Here is a 21,691-nt window from a genome sequence, read left to right on the forward strand (position 1 = left end):
ATACTGTATAGTACTTTGTATCATGCGTGGATCTTTACTCTCCCTGTTTCAGTGAAGTCTTGGACATGTGAGTAAAGTAGCTAGCTTTAGGAAAAACAATTTTTTACCAAGAAACTACCCAGTTTATAATGAATACTAAAATTAAATTACAATGCATGTCTTTTGACAACTTCTTGAGCACGGAAAGAACTAAGAAGTAGATGCACTACATCTAGAGGTGTCAAAAACTAACCTGACCAATCTAAATTGATTTGACTTATCCTGAAAAAAAAAATTAAAAAAATAAAAAATAAAACTTGATTTAGATTTTGACTCGTTTAGACAAAATTAGTTAGCATGAATGACACTAGTTCAAAAAAGACTCAACCCGACCCAGGAACCCGAATTTATATCTCTATCTACATCAGCCTGGCATAGTTGTCATTCGCCTGGTTTAGTTGTTACTCCGTATATTGCTACTTTAAAACTTTAGTTATAAGGAATGCGGGAATGCTTTTGAAGTTCGTCGGGAGGGAGTAGGTCTCGTGAATATAATTCTTCCAGTTTATGCATTATTTGATTATTTCATCAGAGTAAATGTTATTTCCTCAAAAAAGATCAGATATTTCTTTTGTTCCTTGAGATTAGATGCTGTATGCCTGTATGTTCATATACTGGCATAATTCCCTACCATTATTGTCCAGTTCGTTTGTCGCAGTGTCAACATCATATTAACAATAATAACATGAACATGATTCATTGTAAAAGAAAAATACACAAGATGCAAGACGCAAGGATAGTCTTACCTCAAGACTACGTGTGCGAAATACTCCATATAAATTTTGTTAAATATACTTTCATATTATAAGTTTTCACTAACACAACACACAAGGATTATGAGCCCAAAAAAGTTGAAGATTTGCTTACAGAACTGATTATCACCCGGGCTTGATAATCAGTACTACATAATACAAGGTTTAAAAAAAAAAAAAGGTTGCCTTCTATCCTTCTGTAAGATCACTAATCAGAATCTGAACCAAGGTTCAATGATGATCTGACTGACGTGCGTTTACTTTCAGAATAATCATCCTCGTCTTCATCTTTTTCCTTCTCTTTGATAATACCTGTAAACAACTGGTCAGACACATAGTAGCAAGCACTGCAACCCTCAAACAATAAAAGGATTTCTACCTTTCTTGATCAACAGATTTTCTAGTCTCTTAGTCGGGAAATCATCTTTAGCTCCAAGGTCTTGAAACCCTACTAGTCTATCACCAGCTATTCCTTTCCTGAAATTCAATACGGAAAGCCATATTCAGATGGCAAAATTGTAATCAACTGTGGTGTTCAATGTAGAGAGAATAGAGCATTTTTTGCACAGCAGATATTGATGAACACTCATAGAATATGATATGGATACGATACAGAGAAGATGAGAAACTAACTTGAACAATATAACACATGGCAAAGTTTTGATTCCGAGCTTGGATATGAAAAAGGGGGCATTCTGCATTTGGTGTACAGAGCCAGTTTGTCATCCGCAATTTATAGGAACTTAAGATTGTGTAAAACTTACGTCTTTTAGAGACACCAAAACAGAATCAGAAGACAAACAACTTCATAAAGCAACATCAACAACATATACTAAGAAAGCTAACCTCAGCGTCCAGTCTTAAGAATTTAGTACCAAGGTACTTGGGTGCAAGAGCCTTCAGATGCTTATCCATTATCCTGGAAAAGATACAAACAAGTACTTAATCAAATTAGGCAAGCTATGTAAAAGTTTCTGCATTACAAAAGTGTCAGCTCAGAAAGCTGCATATTCAACAATGATAACCACAGGAAAATTGAAATGCTGTCTTTCAGCAGCAGCAATGAAAAAAAAGGCAATAACAGTCTCCATTTCCCTTAGAAGCCACTTCGTTGAATATATTTTTTTAACTCAATTTCCCAATTTTCCCTTTTAAAGTTCCCCATTAACCCTCTACATCAAGTCCACCTTTCTCTTGAGACTTGAGTATTACCTTTCTCTTGAGACTTGAGTATTACCTTTCTCTTGGGACTTGAGTATTACCCATTTTCCTCTACACCACCCAACCACCACCTACCAGCTTTTTAGCTATCAGCTCCCAGCCACAGGCCAACATTTTCCCACTTCCCGACCAACAAAAACCATCCACCCACCTAACAGCCTCACAATGAATCCACCACTGCCTACAGCCTACCCATCTAATCCACAGCACCAACCAACCATCAACATATAAACCACAACTGCACCACTAACCCCTTTAAATATCTGTCACCTCCCATCATCATCATCATCTCCTTTTCTATTACTGACCAATGAAGCCAAAGAAAGAGACTGAGCCGCCAACCTTTTTCCTGAAGCCATGGCTTACTTTTGACTCCTTGGATGCTTGACATGGTAACCAGGTTACAGACATGAAATTCTAATCACTTTCACCACCAAGAATGCAAGTTTGTCAATTTTATTTTAAGGCATCATCGATAGATAAAATGATGTTGAGAGATGAAGGGATAACTTCTGGTAATCTGGTGGTTGTGGTGAAGCTTAGTTAGGGAGAAGGACACCTTTGACAAAGTGGGAGGTGGTGTAGTGATGCCAGTGAGGGACACTGATTCTTCCATTTACAAGTGTCTCGCAAGTGGCATCATGTTGGCCGGTTGTGGCCCTTTGGGTAGACAGAAAGATGTGTTTTTCTTTCTTTTACTTTGGCAATCAAACATTGAATAAGGATTTCAAATTATAATCATTAACCGAACCATACAAATAGATAAAATTCCCTTTCTTGATTCCTTTCACCTCATTTCCTTTCCTTGATTTCTTTCCGTTTTGAAGGAGTGAGCCAAGCAGCCCCTAAAGACGTTTGGATCCACTATTCTATACCATGAACATGAATTAGATTCTGTTTGTCTTCTTTCATCTTTAGAGGATGTTATAGACCTGGTGTCTACCACCATTAAGCCAACAAGGAACACAGTAGCACACTAGCACTAGAGGATTAAAGCAATTAAGAAAGCACTAAGGACTTAAGGAGGGGGAAGCATGGGACTGATTCCTGATTCTGTATGGCAGCAGTAGAGGACAAGAACAATTAATATTAGATAGACGTTTTGAATGTGGCTTTAGTATATAAAGTGTAGTAGTGAAGGCTATAGGACATTATGTTAATTGTGAGGTAACCTCAAGTTACTAGGAGAGAAAACCTAAGGTTATCAAGAGAGTAGAAACTTTTTAAAATATGCTCAAACTCTTTCCCTTTTTGAATGAGTAGAATCAAGGTACATAGCATACCATAGAAGAGAGGAAAAATGAAAGACACAATCACAAAAAGAGGTAGGATGTGCAGCAATTGCAACTGTTAATTGGTGATCATTGGTCAGGCCATATAACACCGGGACAAATTTTTTGGCCACAAATTCTGCTTTAAACTCAGAAAAATGCGCTTACGAGTTACTACATTAATAAGTTGAGCAGGGGGGCATAATCCACAAGATGCCGAGACCACAGAAAGAACAGATATTTTTTTGCTATAGGCAACACAACTTAGAGATGGAATGGGGTATTAGTGTATTAAATATCACTAAGAACATGCTAGAGGAGAAAAAGGTCTCAATTATTATTTGATGGCTTCAAATTGATATAAATATTAAGTTAAAGAGGCAGAGTAGGTCCTTACTTGCATCGATAAAACTCCCGATGGTAGAAGTGGCAGATAACTAATTCGCTGCCAGTAACTTCACCCAAGAAATCCCCTTCAGTTATGTCTCTATATTCTCCATGGCCTTGATTCTTCATTTTTTGTCGCTTCTCAGCCTCTTTCTAAGCAAATATACCATAGGGTGAATAATTTAAGGACTTTTGGTAGCAGATCCAATACTAAGAGATAATTTAAACCTGTAGTGCTGCAATTCTCTCAGCATGCAGTTTCTCTAGCTCTGGATCCTGGCGTTACAGAAAGAAACAATAGTTGAGCATTCAAGAAAACACATAAGTGACATGTAACCTAACTGCAAGTGATCTAAAACTTACATCCATCAACTCATCAAGATCAATATCGTCAATAACTGAACTTGATGCCTGTGTCTTCTCTTGAACAATCATTTCCTGTAACACCAGTTAAGTGAACTGTTTACAAGCCATCGAAACATCAAAGAGATGGAGGAACACGATTATTCAACAAGCAACCCAGCGAGGCTTTAAACATCATCCCTACTAAACCAACGTAATAATATAGTCTTAGCATCTGTCTCCTACATCTGACTATAGCCATGAAATTTAACACAACAAACACCACAACAAAAATTTGCAAGCAATAGCATTCTTTCTTGCGAAAGCATATCCACGTAATACTCTCCTACACTCGGGTCCATTAATTTTAAAATATAGATGTAAAATCAAAACTAAAAGAAGGGTAGGGTTTTCAAGAAACCAAGCACATTGTGATCCGGAATAAGATAGTATCCTGCAGACTAGTAACACTAGACAAAACTTTATACGCTTTGGATATATCCCAGCACATCACAAACACAGGTACTCCGTACTTAGTTTTCGCACACACTATTAACCTTTAAAATCTCAATATGTGCTTCTGGTTCTCATTCTTGGCCACAATGTCCAATTGAAGTTGTAACTAACCAACATTCCATTTAAAAAAAAAAAAAAAAAAAAAAAAAAAAAAAAAAAAAAAAAAAAAAAACCAACCATTCACTAATTGTTGAATTCAAGCTAAGAAAATCAACATTTCCATGGCTTTAATTTGATAAAATCCCACGATTTACACGAATACTGACCAACTTTAATACCCTGAAAAGTTAAAACACATGCTCAATTCGAGCTCCACGTTCATGGGGGTAGTCTCCAATTGGACAAATTACTCACCAATATTCTAAAACAAACAATTCAAATTGATAAAACTAACATATTTGGAAATGGGAATTGCATTAAAGCTAATTCCAAGAGATAAAACAAATATAAATTATCAAAAAAAAAAAAAAAACATTGAATTTTATTGATCAAAGATGAATAATGAGAAATGGGAAAGGGTAAAGAGAGAAATTCACCTTCTGAAGATTGCGGGCAGCAGCAGCCATAACATTTCCCATAGCTAAATTAGAGAAAGTCGATTTCACTGAATCTGGATCCATCTTTTGATGAACTCACTTCTTCGGTGAAATATCAACCTGAAATTCAAAAATACCAAAAAAAAATCAACCAACTCATAAACCCTAGAAATCAAAATTAAGAACCATACTCCCTCCTTTCCAGATTAATTGACAAATTTCAACCTTTTGCAGTATTCATAGTATACTAAATTGACAAAGAATACACATATTAACAAATCTAAAAACTAAAACGATTAAATCGGTAGAAAAATATCAGATGAATGTTGAACAAAATAGTGTATAATAGAGAAAGAGGGGATGATGAATACCTGGAAATCGAGGAAAGGGAAGAAGATGAAGAACTGCTGGAGAGGAGAGTGAGAAAGGAAAAGATGAGGAGATGAAGATCGTGCGCTAATAGCCTAATACTTTCTTTTTCAAAGTTTGGTTCATTAAAGGGCAAATTTGTAAATGTACACAATGTGTCAAAATACTCATTGGAGGGATAAAAAGAGGAGGATAGGGAATTAGAGATAAGTGCGTTTCTGATGCGGCAGGGTGTCAAATCAACAAATGATAAAGTAACCTTACTAACCTAGTAACCCAACTAACCCAATAACCCCTGACTCACATGGTAACCCCTGATTGGACCAAGTAACCCCTGGCCGAGCAAAGTAACTCTTGACCAAGTAACCCCTGACCGGACCTAGTAACCCCTGACCGGACAAAGTAACCCTTGACCAAGTAACCCCCGATCGAACCTAGTAAGTAGTAGCCCCCTAATAACTCCTAACCAAGTAAGTAACCCCTAATCCTACACCACCTCAAAGCCTTAGACTCCACCACACCACCACCACCTCTCGTACCCACTGCCCCACGCCACCAGCCCCAACACCACCAGCCGCAGCACTAACCCCTAACATTGAGCTACCCAACCTAACACTGACCAAACCCGAACCCGAACCCACACCCAAAACCCACCCTAACCACCAACAACCATGCTGATGTCACCAAATCTGATCCCAAAACCCACCCTAACCACCATGCCACCACCAACCATGCTCAGCAACCCACACCTAGCCCCGATACGCACCCACATTAACACTGACCTAACCCGAACCCACACCCAAAACCCACCCTAACCACCAGCAACCACGTTGCTGTCACCAAATCCGATCCCAAAACCCACCCTAACCACCATGCCACCACCAACCACGCCCAGCAACCCACACCTAGCCTTGATACGCACCCACCCTAACACTGACCAAACTCGAACCTACACCCAAAACCAACCCAACCCACCCTAACCACCACGCGCAGCAACCACGCTGCCACCAACTCCGCTGCCTCGAACAAATCCAAATCCAACCAAAACACAACCAAACCGGAACAAAAAAAAATTTAAATCGAACAAATACCTTAATTATTAACAATGGCTTCAAATTTCACTTCAAATAGGCTAAAAAGGCCAAATTCGACCATTAAAACACTAGATCTAGAGTTTTCATGGCTGAATTTGGCCTTAAAAACCTCTAAGTTGTTTTCCGACGACGGAGTACGAGGAGCTTCACGATGACCACGAGCTAGGTTGGAGCGTCGACGACGACCTGGGTTGGATAAGGAAGTCGACGACGATATGGGTTAGAGCATGAAGTCGGTGCTTCAAGGACGAGAAAATGGAGGAGAGGAGAGAAAGAGGAGAAAGAAAAAAATTATGTGGATGGTTGTACAGTGTGGTTGGCCGTACGGTGCGGCCAGCCGCATATAAAACTTTGTGATTAGGGATAAGGGGAAGGGAATTTAAAAATTCTTTTGTTTGTTTAGGGGGATAGGGATAAAAATGTAAGTTATTCCTCCAAAATAATAACTAGGTGGAGGTGGTATAAGAGATGTGGATAAAATTAACGAGGCAAAATACACATCTTTATCGTTAATGAAGAAAAGGAGGAAAAAAGCGGAGAAATATGAGTACGTGTAGTTAAGTAAATTTATTGCTTATCTCCATATAATTCCCAATTAGTACCAAACAAAGGACAACATCATTTTTATCCTTATCCCACTTACTAATCCTTCATCCTTGTCCCACCCTTTTATCCTCCTTATCCCTATCCCTCGTACCAAGCGCCCCAAAAAGGTATGAGGACAATTTCGAAAAATTTTATATGGTGATCTTGTGCTTTGTGGATGCGCAACTCTTGATGATTGTTCTAAAACCATAGAATGAGGAAAAAGAAAGAGAGTGCAAGCATGAGCGTGAGGAAGTTTTGAATTGCAACCATCGAGTTAATTTATATTGGGTTGGCTCGAGTTATAGTAAGGTTCGGATGAGGCAAGGTGAAACAAGAACGAATTGTGTTGTATAAAATTATACGAGAGTACAGGATAAATTGATGGTGACTGATGTGTCTATTTTATATAGTATTTTACCCCCGTCCCTTACTCCCCTTGTTCATAATTGGTAGTGTTTTTGGCTCGATCTTTAGAGCCACTTTTATTACTAATTGGTGTTTTCGTAGTTTTGGTTGAGTTTTGTAGGGAATTGCACTTTTGAAGCATTTTCCCGGGATTATTTGGAGCAACTGTGAACATTGGAGGAGCACGACCACTTTTGGTAGCCCAAGGCCGGTTAGAGTCATCGAACCGGTGATTAAAGGCTCGACACATGAGATATTGAGGCATTTGGACCGAGTATTCAAGCCCCAAAGAGGAAATCCGAATTGGACCGAAGAATCGAAGCCCAATCGAGAAGTCCAAGATAGCCCAAGAGCCTCGTCCGAACAGGCTCCCCCCGCCCTAAGGCGCGCCCGACCGGGCGGGGCGGAATGTGAAGGAAACAACCCTTCGCCCGAGCTCGCGCCTGACCGGGCGCGAGAGAAGCTTTGAGGTTCAAAAAGGCGGGTCCGATCAGGCTGTGTGGCGCCTGAACAGGCGCACGTGTTCGAGAGCTTGTTTTCGGCGATTTTTACTTAGTTTCTAATTAGGATTTTAGGAGCTTAGTATAAATACTTTTTGAGTTGTTTTGATACGATTATTTCTCTCTTACTCTCTCTTTTACCTCTTCTCCTAGACTTTCTCTCTCTACTTAGTTTTTAGATAAAACTTCTCTCTCTACAACTTTGTTCTTAATTCAACTCTTTATTTCCGTCAACTTTGGTAACGATTTCTTCTCATTTAATTACAGTAATTTATTCTCTTTCTTTCATCATGACTTGTTTAATTGGCCTGCTGCCCAACACGGCCCGCCATGCACGTGGATCGTGCCGTGGGCTGGGGTGTGCCAAAACTTGGCACGGCACGGCACGCCAAGCACGTGGGCCGTGCCGTGCCATGCGCTGGGGTGTGCCAAAACTTGGCACGGCACGGCACGGCACGATGCCCATTTTTAGGCATTAGTAATACTATCACTTTCGATCAGCCATTAATTACTTCATCTTCATGATTTTTATTGAAGATGAATTATATGATTTTCCTCTTAGGTTTTTTATTTGATTTGATCAATTAATCTTTTTTTCCTCTAAAGTATGATTTTTCTTATTTGCACTTTTAGAGTTTTCTATTGAGAGCATTTTGGCTTTTTAATTTGTTGTTCAACCTAAGCTAGAATCTAAATTTTTTACCCCATAATTATGTAAACATCAAGTCAATTATTTTTATTTTGACCATTAAGTGAATGTGAATAATGAAGGATTATAATCTTTCAAATTGAAATAAATAATCATTCACATTTCCCACTTGCACAAGGAATCTTGAACCAGGCACGTCAGGTTGTAATTATATCCCAACATGGTTTTTCGGGCCATGTTCTGGGTGGTCTTGTGTTTGAATTCTCTCTGTGTCCTCGTATTATTTTAGCCGTGTCCGGTACCACTGCCCCTCCTATTGATGATATATCTTCTATCACCCGTTACTTCCACTCATCTAGGCAGTGCTGGTTTTGAAATCTCAGAAACTGAAGTCGTTGTCTCAGAATATACCGAATCAGCAAATGTACCAGAGACAAAATCTGTTATCTTGTGTTTGTGTGTGCGTTGTGGTTTAAATCTGTCTTGTATTAGGTTTCTTCATGTGATTCTCCCATTAGACCTTGTTTTTGCTGGGAATTAGCACTTTGTTGTTGTTCTTGCTGCTGCTGCTGCTGTTGTTGTTGTTGCTGCTGCTTTTGAGCATAAAATATTGTTGCTGTAACTGCTTTTTCTGGTTTACAAGCTATCTTGTTGCTCAAAGTTTATTTCCATTGAAACTCCCCCTAATACTGGTAAGTGAGCAGTAATGTTTTATTTTTTTGTTGTTTGTAGCCCTACTAGTATGCTGATAATAATAATACCTTACTCTTTGCTCTTTGGTGATTTCAGAGAGAGACATGTTCGAGGATGGGCCTATGTACCGGAGAAACTGGAAGTGCATTCTAGCAGGATTTTTCAAGAATTTAGCAATATTTCATATCTAGCAGGATTGTTTAATGATTGTTTCTGTCTAGTTTTTTGTTACTTGTTTTACCTAAGGATTTGGTTATGTTAAGTTTGATAGCACTTGGTTTGTTTAGCTTTGGTTGGTTGAATCAAGTAACCACAGAACTTTGGTTGTGTTCATGCTTGTGTTTGAATTTAAAATTCTACTCAAATTTTCAAGAACAAATAAAATGTAATTTTTTTTTTTGTTAAAGTAACCAACACAACAATTATAGCAGCTCTACGTTTATAGCCGTTTTGAGGCTGAGAAACTCCTTGTAGGTTTGCAAATCAATGTCTACAATGGATTTGATGTGAGAACTACATTATAGCTGTATTGAACTTGCAAAGGAGAGTGAAGCTTTCTATGCAGGGAAGACATCTCATCCTATGCAGGAAAAGGTGGTTGGTTTGCTTGAGGATTTGGATTTAAAGATGAGAAAAAGAGGTTATAATGTGGATCCTAGTTTTGTTTTACATGAACTGGAGCACCCTGAGAAGGAGAGACATTTGTTGCGGTGGGTTGTAGCATATGGATTGCTTAAATGAACTCCTGGAACCACCATACGCAATTACGAATTCTTCTTGAAATTCTGCTGTAACTCATATTTCTGATCTTGAATCTGAGTTTCATCACATTTTGCTGCATTCATAAGAATTTCGAGAAAGTAATCACGAACAAAAGGAAACAAGATGACAAAACTGGGATTGTTTTAAATATAATCAAATTCGATTGTGATTTTGAAGCTACTCCTCAAAAAAATATAATATCAATCTCCTATCCTCCCCATGGACGTAGCTAACACGATATTAGTGAACCACGTAATATGTCTCTCTTATTTTTTGCTTGAACCCAAAGGAGCGCGGATGCACGTGAAACTTACATGCCACCTCGGCGACCCAAGGAATGATTGTGTGCTCTACGCATGTAATTTGTTTACTCTCAATAACACTCTTGTCTAGGAGCTCCAATAGGGCCTCAACCCCGCACTGGCGGAATGTTGAGAGGTAGTTTATGATATCTGCATCGGCGGCCTTAACACCATCGACAATACCCATCAGAAAAAGTGGCAAACTTCATACCCTTGGGAACCGTGGCCTTCTTAAGGCATCGGTGGACAGAGGCAGTGGTGATAAAGGTGACATCGGCCCCAGCTCGTGTGGGGCCTTTGAGCTATTTTGTGGGGATTGCAGTGACTCGTACACCGTCATATTAATTTATGTCTCGGTAGAAATATGGACAAGTTATCTTAGAACTTGCAAGTTTGTGGCTTCTTGCAAACCCGCGTCAACTCCTATCGATACTAACACTAAACTTAGTACCTAATGTAATGAGCATTATACCGACAAGAATGGCTGAGCCTTGTTACACTCGTGAGCCTAATGCTTTGCTAGCTTCCGATACAGGTCGAAAATAGGGATGTTAGTGAATTATTGGACGATGATACTTGTCCAACTGTTAGGCTTGGCAAGTTTATGAAGGTTTGGGCTGTTTGGCTGGTCTTTGAAGTGTTTAGTTTTGCTGGGTATCGAAAGTAGGTAACAGAGGTAAACGAGGAGTTCTAGTAGGATTTAGGTCTGGCGCTATAAGGAAAGGGAGTAAAAGGCTTCTAATAATGGCTCAATTCCTGTATAACATCTGACATATTTGAACCTTTCCATCTAGAGTGTCCATGAGCGACTCTAAGGATAAAATTATTGCAAGCTTTTTCAGCTATTTGGCACATTCGATGATCAAAAACAGACTACAGAAATCTACATTTTAATTGGCATTCTAGAAAACAATAGCTAATGCATTGCAAGGTCTGCAACTAAAAGGCATAAAGAGGAAAACAAGGATAAGCTAATTGCATGAGCAAGCCGAGCAACTAGCAGTTATCAAAAGAAACAATTAGATTTCAGCAGAATACTACTCATATTAGATTATTATATACAAAATACAACATTTAATGTTTAGTCGATTCAACTTAAATTATGGTTGGCATAGTTTAAATCGTATAGATCTGGATAATTTCAAATGTAATTGTCTATACAAATCCTACTCATATTATATGTAGCAGCTCAAAGAGTGAGCTTACCAAATTCTTTGCATTTCTGGAAATTCCATGGCTTGACCCTCTGTCTTCTTTCTCATCACCAGGTAGAGCCCTATAACATGAAGAAGCCTCCTCTGTATCTGAAGCTCCAGGCCTTTCAGTCAAAAACTGCTCCCAGAAATGGTCATTTACTCGGGCAGGTGCAGCAGGAGTAGGATCCTGGTTATGACTCCGAGTCTCTTGTGATGATGACGAATTGGCAACATTACCAATTGGATGACTGTTCTTTGAAGCCACCCCCAGTCCATCTCTATTACTACCGCTGGCATCAGGTTTTGTCCCTTGAGATCCACTAGCATCCACGTCCATATGGGTTGCTCTACTTGGATAGGCATTTTGATTGTCCCCAAAATAATTCCCCGTTCCCGTTTGTGCTCCCCTCCCCCTTCCCGTTTAGCCCACCATGGCAGACCCCCAACTCCACCAATACCCTAGTTTAGATGTCATCTGCGGATCTGCCTAATTTAGTTGTTATAATGCTAGTTTAAAACTTTAGTTCTACGAAATGCGGGAATGCTTTTGAAGTTCTTAGGGAGGGAGTAGGTCTCATGAATAATTCTTCCAGTTTATGCTTATCTTCATCGGTCGATATTTTTTCCCCAAAAAAGATTCAGACTATTCTTTTGTTCCTTGAGATTAGATGCTGTATGTTCATATACTGGCATAATTCCCTACAATTATTGTCCAGTTCGTGTATCGCAATGTTCTTCCTTTTTTCTTCAGAGCATTTGTGAATTTAGTAAGCAGATGTGTCATCATTTTAACAATAATAACATGAATATATATCATTTTGAAAGAAAAATATACAAGGCGCAAGGATAGTCTTATCTTAAGACTACATGTACGAACTACTCCATATAATTTTGGAGATATACCTTTCACATTAAAAGTTTCACCAACACAAAACACAAGGATTATGAACCAAAAAAGTTGAAGAAGGGCTTACAGAACTGATTATCACACGAGCTTGATGATCAGTACATAATACAAGGTATTTTTAAAAAAAAGTTGCCTTCTTTCCTTCTGTTAAATCACTAATCGGAATCTGAACCAAGGTTCAATGATGATCTGACCGATGTTCGTTTACTTTCAGAATAATCATCCTCGTCTTCATCTTTTTCCTTCTCTTTGATAATACCTGTAAAAACAACTGGTCAGACACAGAATAGCAAGCACTGCAACCCGTTTCAATCAATCAATCAAAGCCTTAATCCCATAAGTGGGGTCGGCTACTGCAACCCGTTTAAAGTTTCTTGATCAACAAATTTCTAGTCTCTTTGTCGCGAAATCATCTTTAGCTCCAAGGTCTTGAAACCAAACAAGTCGATCACCTGCTATTCCTTTCCTGATTCAGGAAAACCAATTCAGATGGAAAAATTGTATCAACTGTGACGTTCAATGTAGCAAGTATAGAGAAATTTTGGCACAGCAGATACAAATGAACACATAGAATAAGATAAGGATACAATACAGATAAGGTGAAAAACTAACTTGAACAATATAACACATGGCAAAGGGGGCGTTCTGCAATTGGTGTACATCGTCAGTTTGTCATCCGCAATTGATAGGAACTTAAAATTGTGTAAACTTATGTCTTTTAGAGACACTGAAACAGAATCAGAAGACAAACAACATCATAAAGTAACATCAACAAAATATACTAAGAAAGCTAACCTCAGCGTCCAGTCTTAAGAATTTAGTACCAAGGTACTTGGGTACAAGCGCCTTCAGATGCTTATCCATTATCCTGCAAGAGATAGCAAAAACCAACTTAATCAAATTAGGCAAGCTACGTAAAAGTTTCAGGCATAACAAAAGTGTCAGCTCAGAAAGCTGCATATTCAACAATGATAACCACAGGAAAATTGAAATGCTGTCTTTCAGCAGCAGCAATGAAAAAAAGGCAATAACAATCTCCATTTCCCTCGAAGCTACTTGGTTGAATATTTTTTATAACAATCTCCATTTCCCTTGAAGCTACTTGGTTGAATAATTTTTTTACTCAATTTCCCCATTTTCCCTTTTAAAGTTCCCCATTAACCCTCTACATCAAGTCCACCTTTCTCTTGGGACTTGAGTACCACCCCATTGTCCTCTACCCCTCTCCTCTACACCACCTACCAGCTTCTTAGCTATCAAATCCCAGCCACAGGCCACCATTTGCCCACTTCCCGACCAACAAAAACCATCCACCCGCCTAACAGCCTCACAATGAATCCACCACCGCCTACAGCCTACCCATCTAATCCACCGCACCAACCAACCATCACCATATAAACTGTAGAAACTATAAAGAAAGAGAAGAGAGATACAAATTTGATTAATCTGTTTGCATTGGCACATTGAAAATGGAGATACTCTAGGCCTATATAAATAGGCTTACAACTCTAAAAACTAACAAAGCTATAAAGTAGGAACTAATAACCAAGTGGGTAACAAACACTACACCACTAACTCACGTACTTTGAATTATGTTCTAATAAACTGATATTTAGGAAAATAATATGCAACTAACGTTCCACTAGTTTTGGAGCACTAATTATTGACTACTTTGAATCAATCCAACATTCCCCCTTGATTCAAAGTCTCATACTATACACTCGACCAAACTTTGCTTCTAACTTCATCGACTTGCAACGACGGACTTTGACTTGAACTCGACACACTTTTTCAAATCTCAATACGAACACATAACCTCACACTCGACTTTAGAAGAGCTTGCGATCTTTTTCTTCAAATTTCATAACATCTTGCTAGGCGTTTCAATTTGTGATGCACATCTCATCACCTACACAAAATTTGTTGATGCACATTATCACCAATACAATATCGTCGGAGCACTTCTCTCCGCACAACCAAACCTCGACATTTTTTATTCATGCAATTCTCATCAATTTCTCGATCTCGTTAATGAACATTTTCACTAACTTACATTCAATGGAGTACAACTCTCCATTAACTCTCTTTGACGTTGTCTTGCATTTTGACCTCGTCGACTTGTTTTGTGATTACTGTTGCAACATCGGAAATCATCTTTGCATTAATTATGACTTCCACACTATCAGATTGCTATTTATCTGACACCCACACACGTAAAGATTACTCGATCTTTACCTTAAACAATTTTTGCCCTCTTTTTCAATTACATGGGCTAAAAGGGAACCCATCAACACAACAAACCAACCATTACTTCCATGGTCAAACACAAACACGCTCACTATTTAAAAAAAAAAAAAAAAAATCAATCAATTTGTTTTTTAATTGCTCACAAACAATAAAATCAAGCTGCGTTGCTTGCTTCCATACTCACTATTTTTTTTAATACTCTCTTTCTCCCTTTTTCTTTTTTTCTTCTTCATCTCTTTCCCTTCTCTTTTTCCCGGATCTAACCTGAAACTCTTGATACCACGTTGAAATAATAAAAAGAGATGAGAGAAGGGAAAGAATAATAAAAGTTGTATTCAATCCATTGAAAAAAGTAGTACATAGCAACATATATATAGCGCAAAATAACTAAGCTATAAGTAAGGAACATGATCTCATGATCATAGATCATGCTAACATTAACCCGCTAAATTAACCCACTACTATTATGAGTCCACTAACACAACTAATACTTAGTAGAGCATATTCTTATACATTAGGAGTTAACTAATCACTAACAATTTGAAGCAAATATTCCAACAAACCACAACTGCACCACTAACGCCTTTAAATATCTGTCACCTCCCATCATCATCTCCTTTTCTATAACTGACCAATCAAGACAAAAAAAGAGACTGAATCGCCAACCTTTTTCCTGAAGCCATGGCTTACTTTTGACTCCTTGGTTGCTTGACATGGTAACCAAGTTTCAGACATGAAATTCTTATCACTTTCACCACCAAGAATGCAAGTTAGTCAATTTTATTTTAAGGCAGCATCGATAGATAAAATGATGAGGAGAGATGAAGGGATAAATTCTGGTGAAGCTTAGTTAGGGTGAAGGACACCTTTGACGAAGGGGGAGGTGGTGTAGTGATGCCAGTGAGGGACAGTGATTCTTCCACTTACAAGTTTCTCGCAAGTTACATCATGTTGGCTCGTTGGTTGTGGCCCTTCGGGTAGATAGAAAGACGTTATTTTTACTTTGGCAATCAAACATTGAATAAGGATTTCAAATTATTATCATTAACCGAACCATACAAATAGATTAAATTCCCTTTCTTGACTCCTTTCACCTCATTTCCTTTACTTGATTTCTTTCCATTTTGAAGGAGTGAGCCAAACAGCCCTTAAATACATTTGGATCCACTAATCTACACCATGAACATGAATTAGATTCTCTTTGTCTTCTTTCAGCTTTAGAGGATGTTATATACCCGGTGTCTACCACCACTAAGCCAACAAGGAAACAGTAGCACACTAGCACTAGAGGACAAAAGCAATTAAGAAAGCACTAAGGAGAGGGGAAGCATGGGACTCATTCCTCATTCTGTATGGCAGCAGTAGTGGGACAAAAACAATTAATATAAGGTTAATGTTTTGAATATTAATATAAGGTTAATGTTTTGAATGTGGCTTTAGTATATAAAGTGTAGTAGCGAAGGCAATAGGACATTATGTGACTGTGAGGTAACCTCAAGTTACTAGGAGAGATACACTAGTGGAAAAAAGGTCATCCGTAACGGGCAAAAAGGGCCCATCCGTAACGGGCAGCGTCCGTTACGTATGCGGCCGTTACGGATGGCCATTGTTATTCGTAATGGGCACCGTCCGTTACGAATAAGGGGCAACTGAAACGCCCGTTACGAATAAGTGCTTATTCGTAACGGGCGTTTCAGTTGCCCGTTACGAATAAGTACTTATTCATAACGGGCATTTCAAACACCCGTTACAAATAACCTCGTTATTCGTAACAGACACATTTTTGCCCGTTACGAATAACGGGGTTATTCGTAACGGACAGGTTCTACCCGTTACGAATAACGGGGTTATTTGTAACGGGCAGAACCTGCCCGTTACGAATACTATGAGATCCAATTAAAAAAAAATAACGGACAGGTGAAATGTCCGTTGCAAATAAGTACTGTGAGATCCAAATCCAAATATTTGTTTTCATGACACAAATATATATTATCAATCATATCATGCACACCAAATTTATTTTACAATTAAAAACTGCTTACAAACTCATAATATTGTAAAAGGTTAATGAGTAAAAAAAATGTAAATATTATAGCTTAAACAGCTTCCTAGAGCAACAGTAGTAGCAGAGCAGCAGGCCAGCAGCAACCATAAGTAGCAGCAGCAACCATAAGCAACAGCAACCATAAGCAGCAGCAACAATGATAACAATAGCATCTGCAACAGCAACCTAATCCAATCAATGAAAAAAAAATCAAAATCACAAAAATAGATAACACGAAATCAATAACACAAAAAAGGATGAACTTTGCCCATTGAGAGACAAAGAAAGTTACTTGTTTTGCTTGAATATACCCAGATTTCTTTAAGAAAGAATAGAGATTAAAGATAAAGAAAGAATGAGAGTGTGAGATAGAGAGAGCTTCTAAGACAACTCAAGTACTCAACGTAACTACAACAAACACACATGCATCAATTGAACCAACGTATCACTATTTTGTCAAACGTAAACACTTGAAACGATTAAATATTTAGCAGAGCATAGGTAATAGACAGAATAATCGGGGGGATAAATGATTCAAAACAGCCTTGACCTTGACCAACATATAATATAACGATTTCAGAGCACATACGGTAGTATGCAGGAAGCAACACAGCTGCTTTGAGAGAGCTGCCACTGCCTATATCTTCTTATTTGTACATTAATAATATCTCCATCAGCAATTGACTCAGCAACACGGGCAAGAGAGCTCATTCTTTTCATCCCACTATCATCTTTCCCTATAGAACTCGGCCGATAATTAATATAATTTTCCTGTCACACATAGGCCACCAATGAGTGCAGAAATAAACACAAGTTCACACATAAGCAATCAATTATTTATTTGCACTAGTCAATCAATAAAATTGAGAGTTTCTGAGCATCTATAATTCGCAAGCTATTAAGTGTAACCATAAGTCCACAATTGCAAATTCCTTCCATAGTTAAAACAGATTCATATTCTATATAAGCAATTCCAGTGTAAATAACATCCAGTGAGATGAAAAAAATACCAGTTAATTAATCCAGAAAGAGAAGAGCAGACCTGGATAAGAAGAGGAACCAGATCAAGGTCACTCATGCTCAGGTCAATCCGTTCATCCATTCTCAACTTCCCACCATTGTAACCAAACAACCTACAAGATAATGCAATAAGAAGCTTATTAAACTTCTTTAAAAGATGCAAAATAACCTGACAATCATAATCCTTAGACAATCAAGCTCTCACTCTCCCCCAAAGTTGACTGTGACAGATATTTAAAAGGGCATATAGAATGCAGTTCATTTTTCAAATTGTTCTATGATAAATAAGTACCCACTAATAACAACAATAACAATAATAATAATAATTTTGTTTTCCTTATAGGGGTGTGTCAAAAGAAGTTCTTGTTTTAAATTTATTTCCTCAATACCCTCATCAAAAGATTCAGTCTTTGCCAGGAAGTCCCATAAACCCTTGGAGGTAAAAAGAAGCCAGGAAGAGCTGCCGATTTCTCCTCCAATATAATTCATCACCATATGCCCACTCATGGAACCAAAAGTCCAAAATTACCATCCGAGTGTATATCAAGGTAAATGTAAAAGATTCTAAAAGAGAGTATAAGATTATAGGCAACAGATCAACACATGGGGGATGTATGGGTTTCTCCCCCGATTCCAACTACGAACATCCATAAGAAACAGAGACAACAATAAATGAAACATAGAAACAGAGAAATTTTAGTAGTTCCAATTTCCAAACAACAAATTCTAAGAGCTGCAGATTTTCAGGAGCTACTCATTGCCTCAATCTCCATATTATTACCATTCAACTTTTTCACACATAGCAATATCATTGGTCATTGGGTATCAAGGACTCAAGGTCAAGTCCTATTTCTAAGAAACTTTGAAAATCAAAAACACAAGAGATCCCAAGGAGAACCAATTTCTTTGAAAGATCACCAATTTGTTCACCCTCCAGGATCCTGAAAGTCACAAAATCATTTTTTCTTTCTAGAACCTCTGTAAATAAACTAAACTAACTTTATTACCCTCTTTTCTTTCTTCTTCTGTTAATAAAAGTAACAATACTGGATATCTTCGTTTATACATTTCCAATTCCTGTTGCCATGTCACCTTGCATTTACACACAAGCTAGCTAATCGAGAAAAAAGAAAGAAAATTGCTACATACTTATCAACAGCAGTAAATGGTGAAATGTCTTCATCTTTAGCATTGCTAAGAAGGCGCTGCCTAATATCATCATATCTGATAACTGACATGGATAAGCTCATATATTGCAGCTGGTTCACGGCCATGCGCATATCTCCATTACACCTCTCTGCCAGCTCTTCCAAAGCAATCTGTGCATACAAATTCAGATCACACAAACCAGTTGGCCATCCTACTCTTTAGACAAAGGGGAAAGTAATCAAACATGGAAGCGAGAATAAGAAAAGAGACGAGAAATTAAAACGGAGAGGAGGCAGCAAGCACCTATATAATGTCAGAGAAAAAACTTAATATGAGCGGCAATAATTTTAACTCGGCGCAACACTTTGAACAACAAAATGATAAGGCATCCTTTTGCCTTATCATATGAAGCTAGAATTCTATTAAAGCTGATGATTATTTAAAACTAAATACAAACTTGAACTCTCAATTCCATGTCATAGGTTTCGACAAACAGCAGAAGACTGGAAGACAAACAAAATTCATTAAAAAAAAATCCATGCTCAGCTCTTACACATGTTTATATTTTCTATCAAGTTTCCATGCTTAGACCATACCTTTTGCAACGTCGGAAGTAAATTAGACCGTATTTCAAGTCCTTCAAACATGACTGTCGAGTTATCACTTTGGTTGTGCTGTCAAAAATACAGAGGTATCAAAGTGAACAGGGTTTCTACTTCCTTGCAAGTACTAGTAGCCAAAGGATCTGAAAAGATTTAGACATTTTATTGAATACCTGACTCGAAGAAGTTATATAAGCCCTTGATATTGAGTGATTGATCTGAGTATTGTTGCGATCCACCCTTAAAGCCTCCAGATGAAATGCTGATCAACAAGAACAGTCATCAAAGAGTTGAAGGCTATGATTGAAAAAAAGTGGTAGCTGAAAACAGAGACATCCAGGTACCTCTTCTGGGAGCAGGAATGAATTCCAAAAGCCAGGATGACAGTACCGGCCCTCCTCCCAAACCAAGACCAACAAAGAAACGAAAGAAGATCAATGTTGCATAGTTTGGAGCAAGAGCACTAGAAATTCCAACTGTTGATGTAAAAATTGCACTTATGAAAAATCCATTCCTGGGAGATAAGATAGATGTGATAAAAGTGACAAGACTGTGTGAATATACGATAAAAGGTATGGGAGCAGCTTTACTTTTTTCAGACCATTTTCATAATTTACATGAAACACAAGCTAAACTATACAGGCAAATCATTAGCATCGGAGCAAGGAGTCAAAGACTCAATGAAGTAGAACAGAAACTGGCAAAAATGACATATAGGAGAAATGCAAATAATTGATATTCTTATTCCTGTGGAAAAACACAAGCCTGTCTACCCTAAATCTTACGATACATGCGTATAAATAGAACGAGGCATGACTACTTTATGCAGACAGAATAATTTTTAAACCATTACATGATTCTGCTAGAGCATGACATCATATTACATTACAGTTTTTAAAAAGTTCTTACACAAACAAGTTCTTTAAGAGGCATAGAGAAAGTCTACATAATTCCTGGTTCAGGCAATATGGCCTCTCCATAGTTTTAAAACATAACTTCAAGATTAAGGCTAAACAAACACTTGGAGAAAAGGGGTGGAGGGGTCCAATGTCAATTTGTAAAAGTCAAGATAAGTAAATTGTATGTATGCAGAGATGATTGTTATGAGATATTTGCAAATTATGATAACAATACAAATGGATGAGAAGGCTAAATCAAAAAGATATCTGCACTCACTATATGTTTTAGCTTGTAAGAGATAGCATCATTAACTACATCAAATACTTCCTAGCTTCCAAGAATATGTAATCAACTGACAGAAGAGCTCACCTCCGCCCATACTTATCTGAAACTATGCCCCATGAATATGAACCAATCAGCATGCCAGCAAAAACCACACTGGTTATCATACTTTCTTTATTTGGAGAAAGGCCCCATTCTGCCTGAACAGCTGGTCCAACAAAGGAGAGAAGCATCATCTCCATTGCTTCCGCAATCCATCCCATTCCAGCATCTGCAAGGAGATAAATCTGAAATTTTCCAGAGCCCATGGCAATGAGGGCATCATCAACCGTGTACTTTTGCGCTTCTTCTTCCATCTGCAAAACATTAAACATTAGATCAATATTCTACTGACTTTAATTTACAACAAATTGCTAACAATATAACAATTGTAAATCTCAATAAGCAGCACAACACCCAGTCCATCAGCCTGTATAAAATCACTAACATTGTAAATGACTTTAAAAAACTAGATGAACAACTAAAGAGTCTGCCACAGAGATTCGGCTAGTCAGCTTCCCTCCTCAAACATAAAATTAGCAGTTTTGCTATACAATAGCCAATGTTTCCAGGGGGGAAAACGTCAAATTCTCATCATCAGCTACCACTTTTTTTCAACCATTTTTCAGAATATTTTTTAAACTAGAAATTAACACCAATGCAGTATTTTTCATGGAAAAGTTGATCATAGTGATTCATGGCAAGCCATATTTTTAAAAGGACAACTCCAAAACACGAGCTAAATCAAGTTTAATTACTTGTAATAAGCAAAAGATTATACTTATACTTCCAAAATCAGAACTCCAATGGATACTCCCATAGTTTGACCATGACAATTTATTCGTGGAGGTTGTACTAGCAGCAGCTGCAACAAGCAAA

At 38.0% G+C, this 21,691-nt stretch overlaps 1 protein-coding gene and 1 long non-coding RNA gene across 14 annotated transcripts in view; one reads left to right on the forward strand and one right to left on the reverse strand.

The window, feature by feature from the left end:
• Window positions 1-799: 799 nt before the first annotated feature.
• LOC145632421 (thioredoxin domain-containing protein PLP3B-like) overlaps window positions 800-21,691 on the reverse strand; it is a 28,768-nt gene continuing 7,876 nt past the window's right edge. For 3 of the 13 annotated variants that reach the window (XR_014112572.1, XR_014112571.1, XR_014112573.1), the window contains one exon: window positions 21,570-21,677. Coding sequence is in view for 7 of the 13 variants with exons in the window: in XM_081684799.1 (XP_081540925.1) it covers window positions 16,841-17,006; window positions 17,410-17,591; window positions 17,863-17,953; window positions 18,990-19,159; window positions 19,586-19,663; window positions 19,765-19,853; window positions 19,936-20,105; window positions 20,861-21,129; window positions 21,600-21,632 (1,248 nt within the window). In the remaining 6 variants the exon portion in view is untranslated. Of the gene's footprint in view, window positions 1,104-1,170; window positions 1,269-1,424; window positions 1,487-1,637; window positions 1,711-3,680; window positions 3,824-3,898; window positions 3,947-4,033; window positions 4,109-5,064; window positions 5,185-5,435; window positions 5,589-16,740; window positions 17,007-17,409; window positions 17,592-17,862; window positions 17,954-18,989; window positions 19,160-19,585; window positions 19,664-19,764; window positions 19,854-19,935; window positions 20,106-20,860; window positions 21,130-21,569; window positions 21,678-21,691 lie in introns of those variants that run through there. The other 10 variants (XM_081684791.1, XM_081684790.1, XM_081684800.1 and 7 more) reach the window with 9 other exon arrangements.
• Window positions 9,116-9,691, forward strand: LOC145631221 (uncharacterized). The gene is made up of 2 exons (XR_014112375.1): window positions 9,116-9,361; window positions 9,459-9,691. It is a non-coding gene; the product is annotated as an uncharacterized LOC145631221 (long non-coding RNA).

This window comes from Chenopodium album, chromosome 5, assembly GCF_948465745.1.
Source record: "Chenopodium album chromosome 5, dcCheAlbu1.1, whole genome shotgun sequence".
NCBI classification, from domain to species: domain Eukaryota; kingdom Viridiplantae; phylum Streptophyta; class Magnoliopsida; order Caryophyllales; family Amaranthaceae; genus Chenopodium; species Chenopodium album.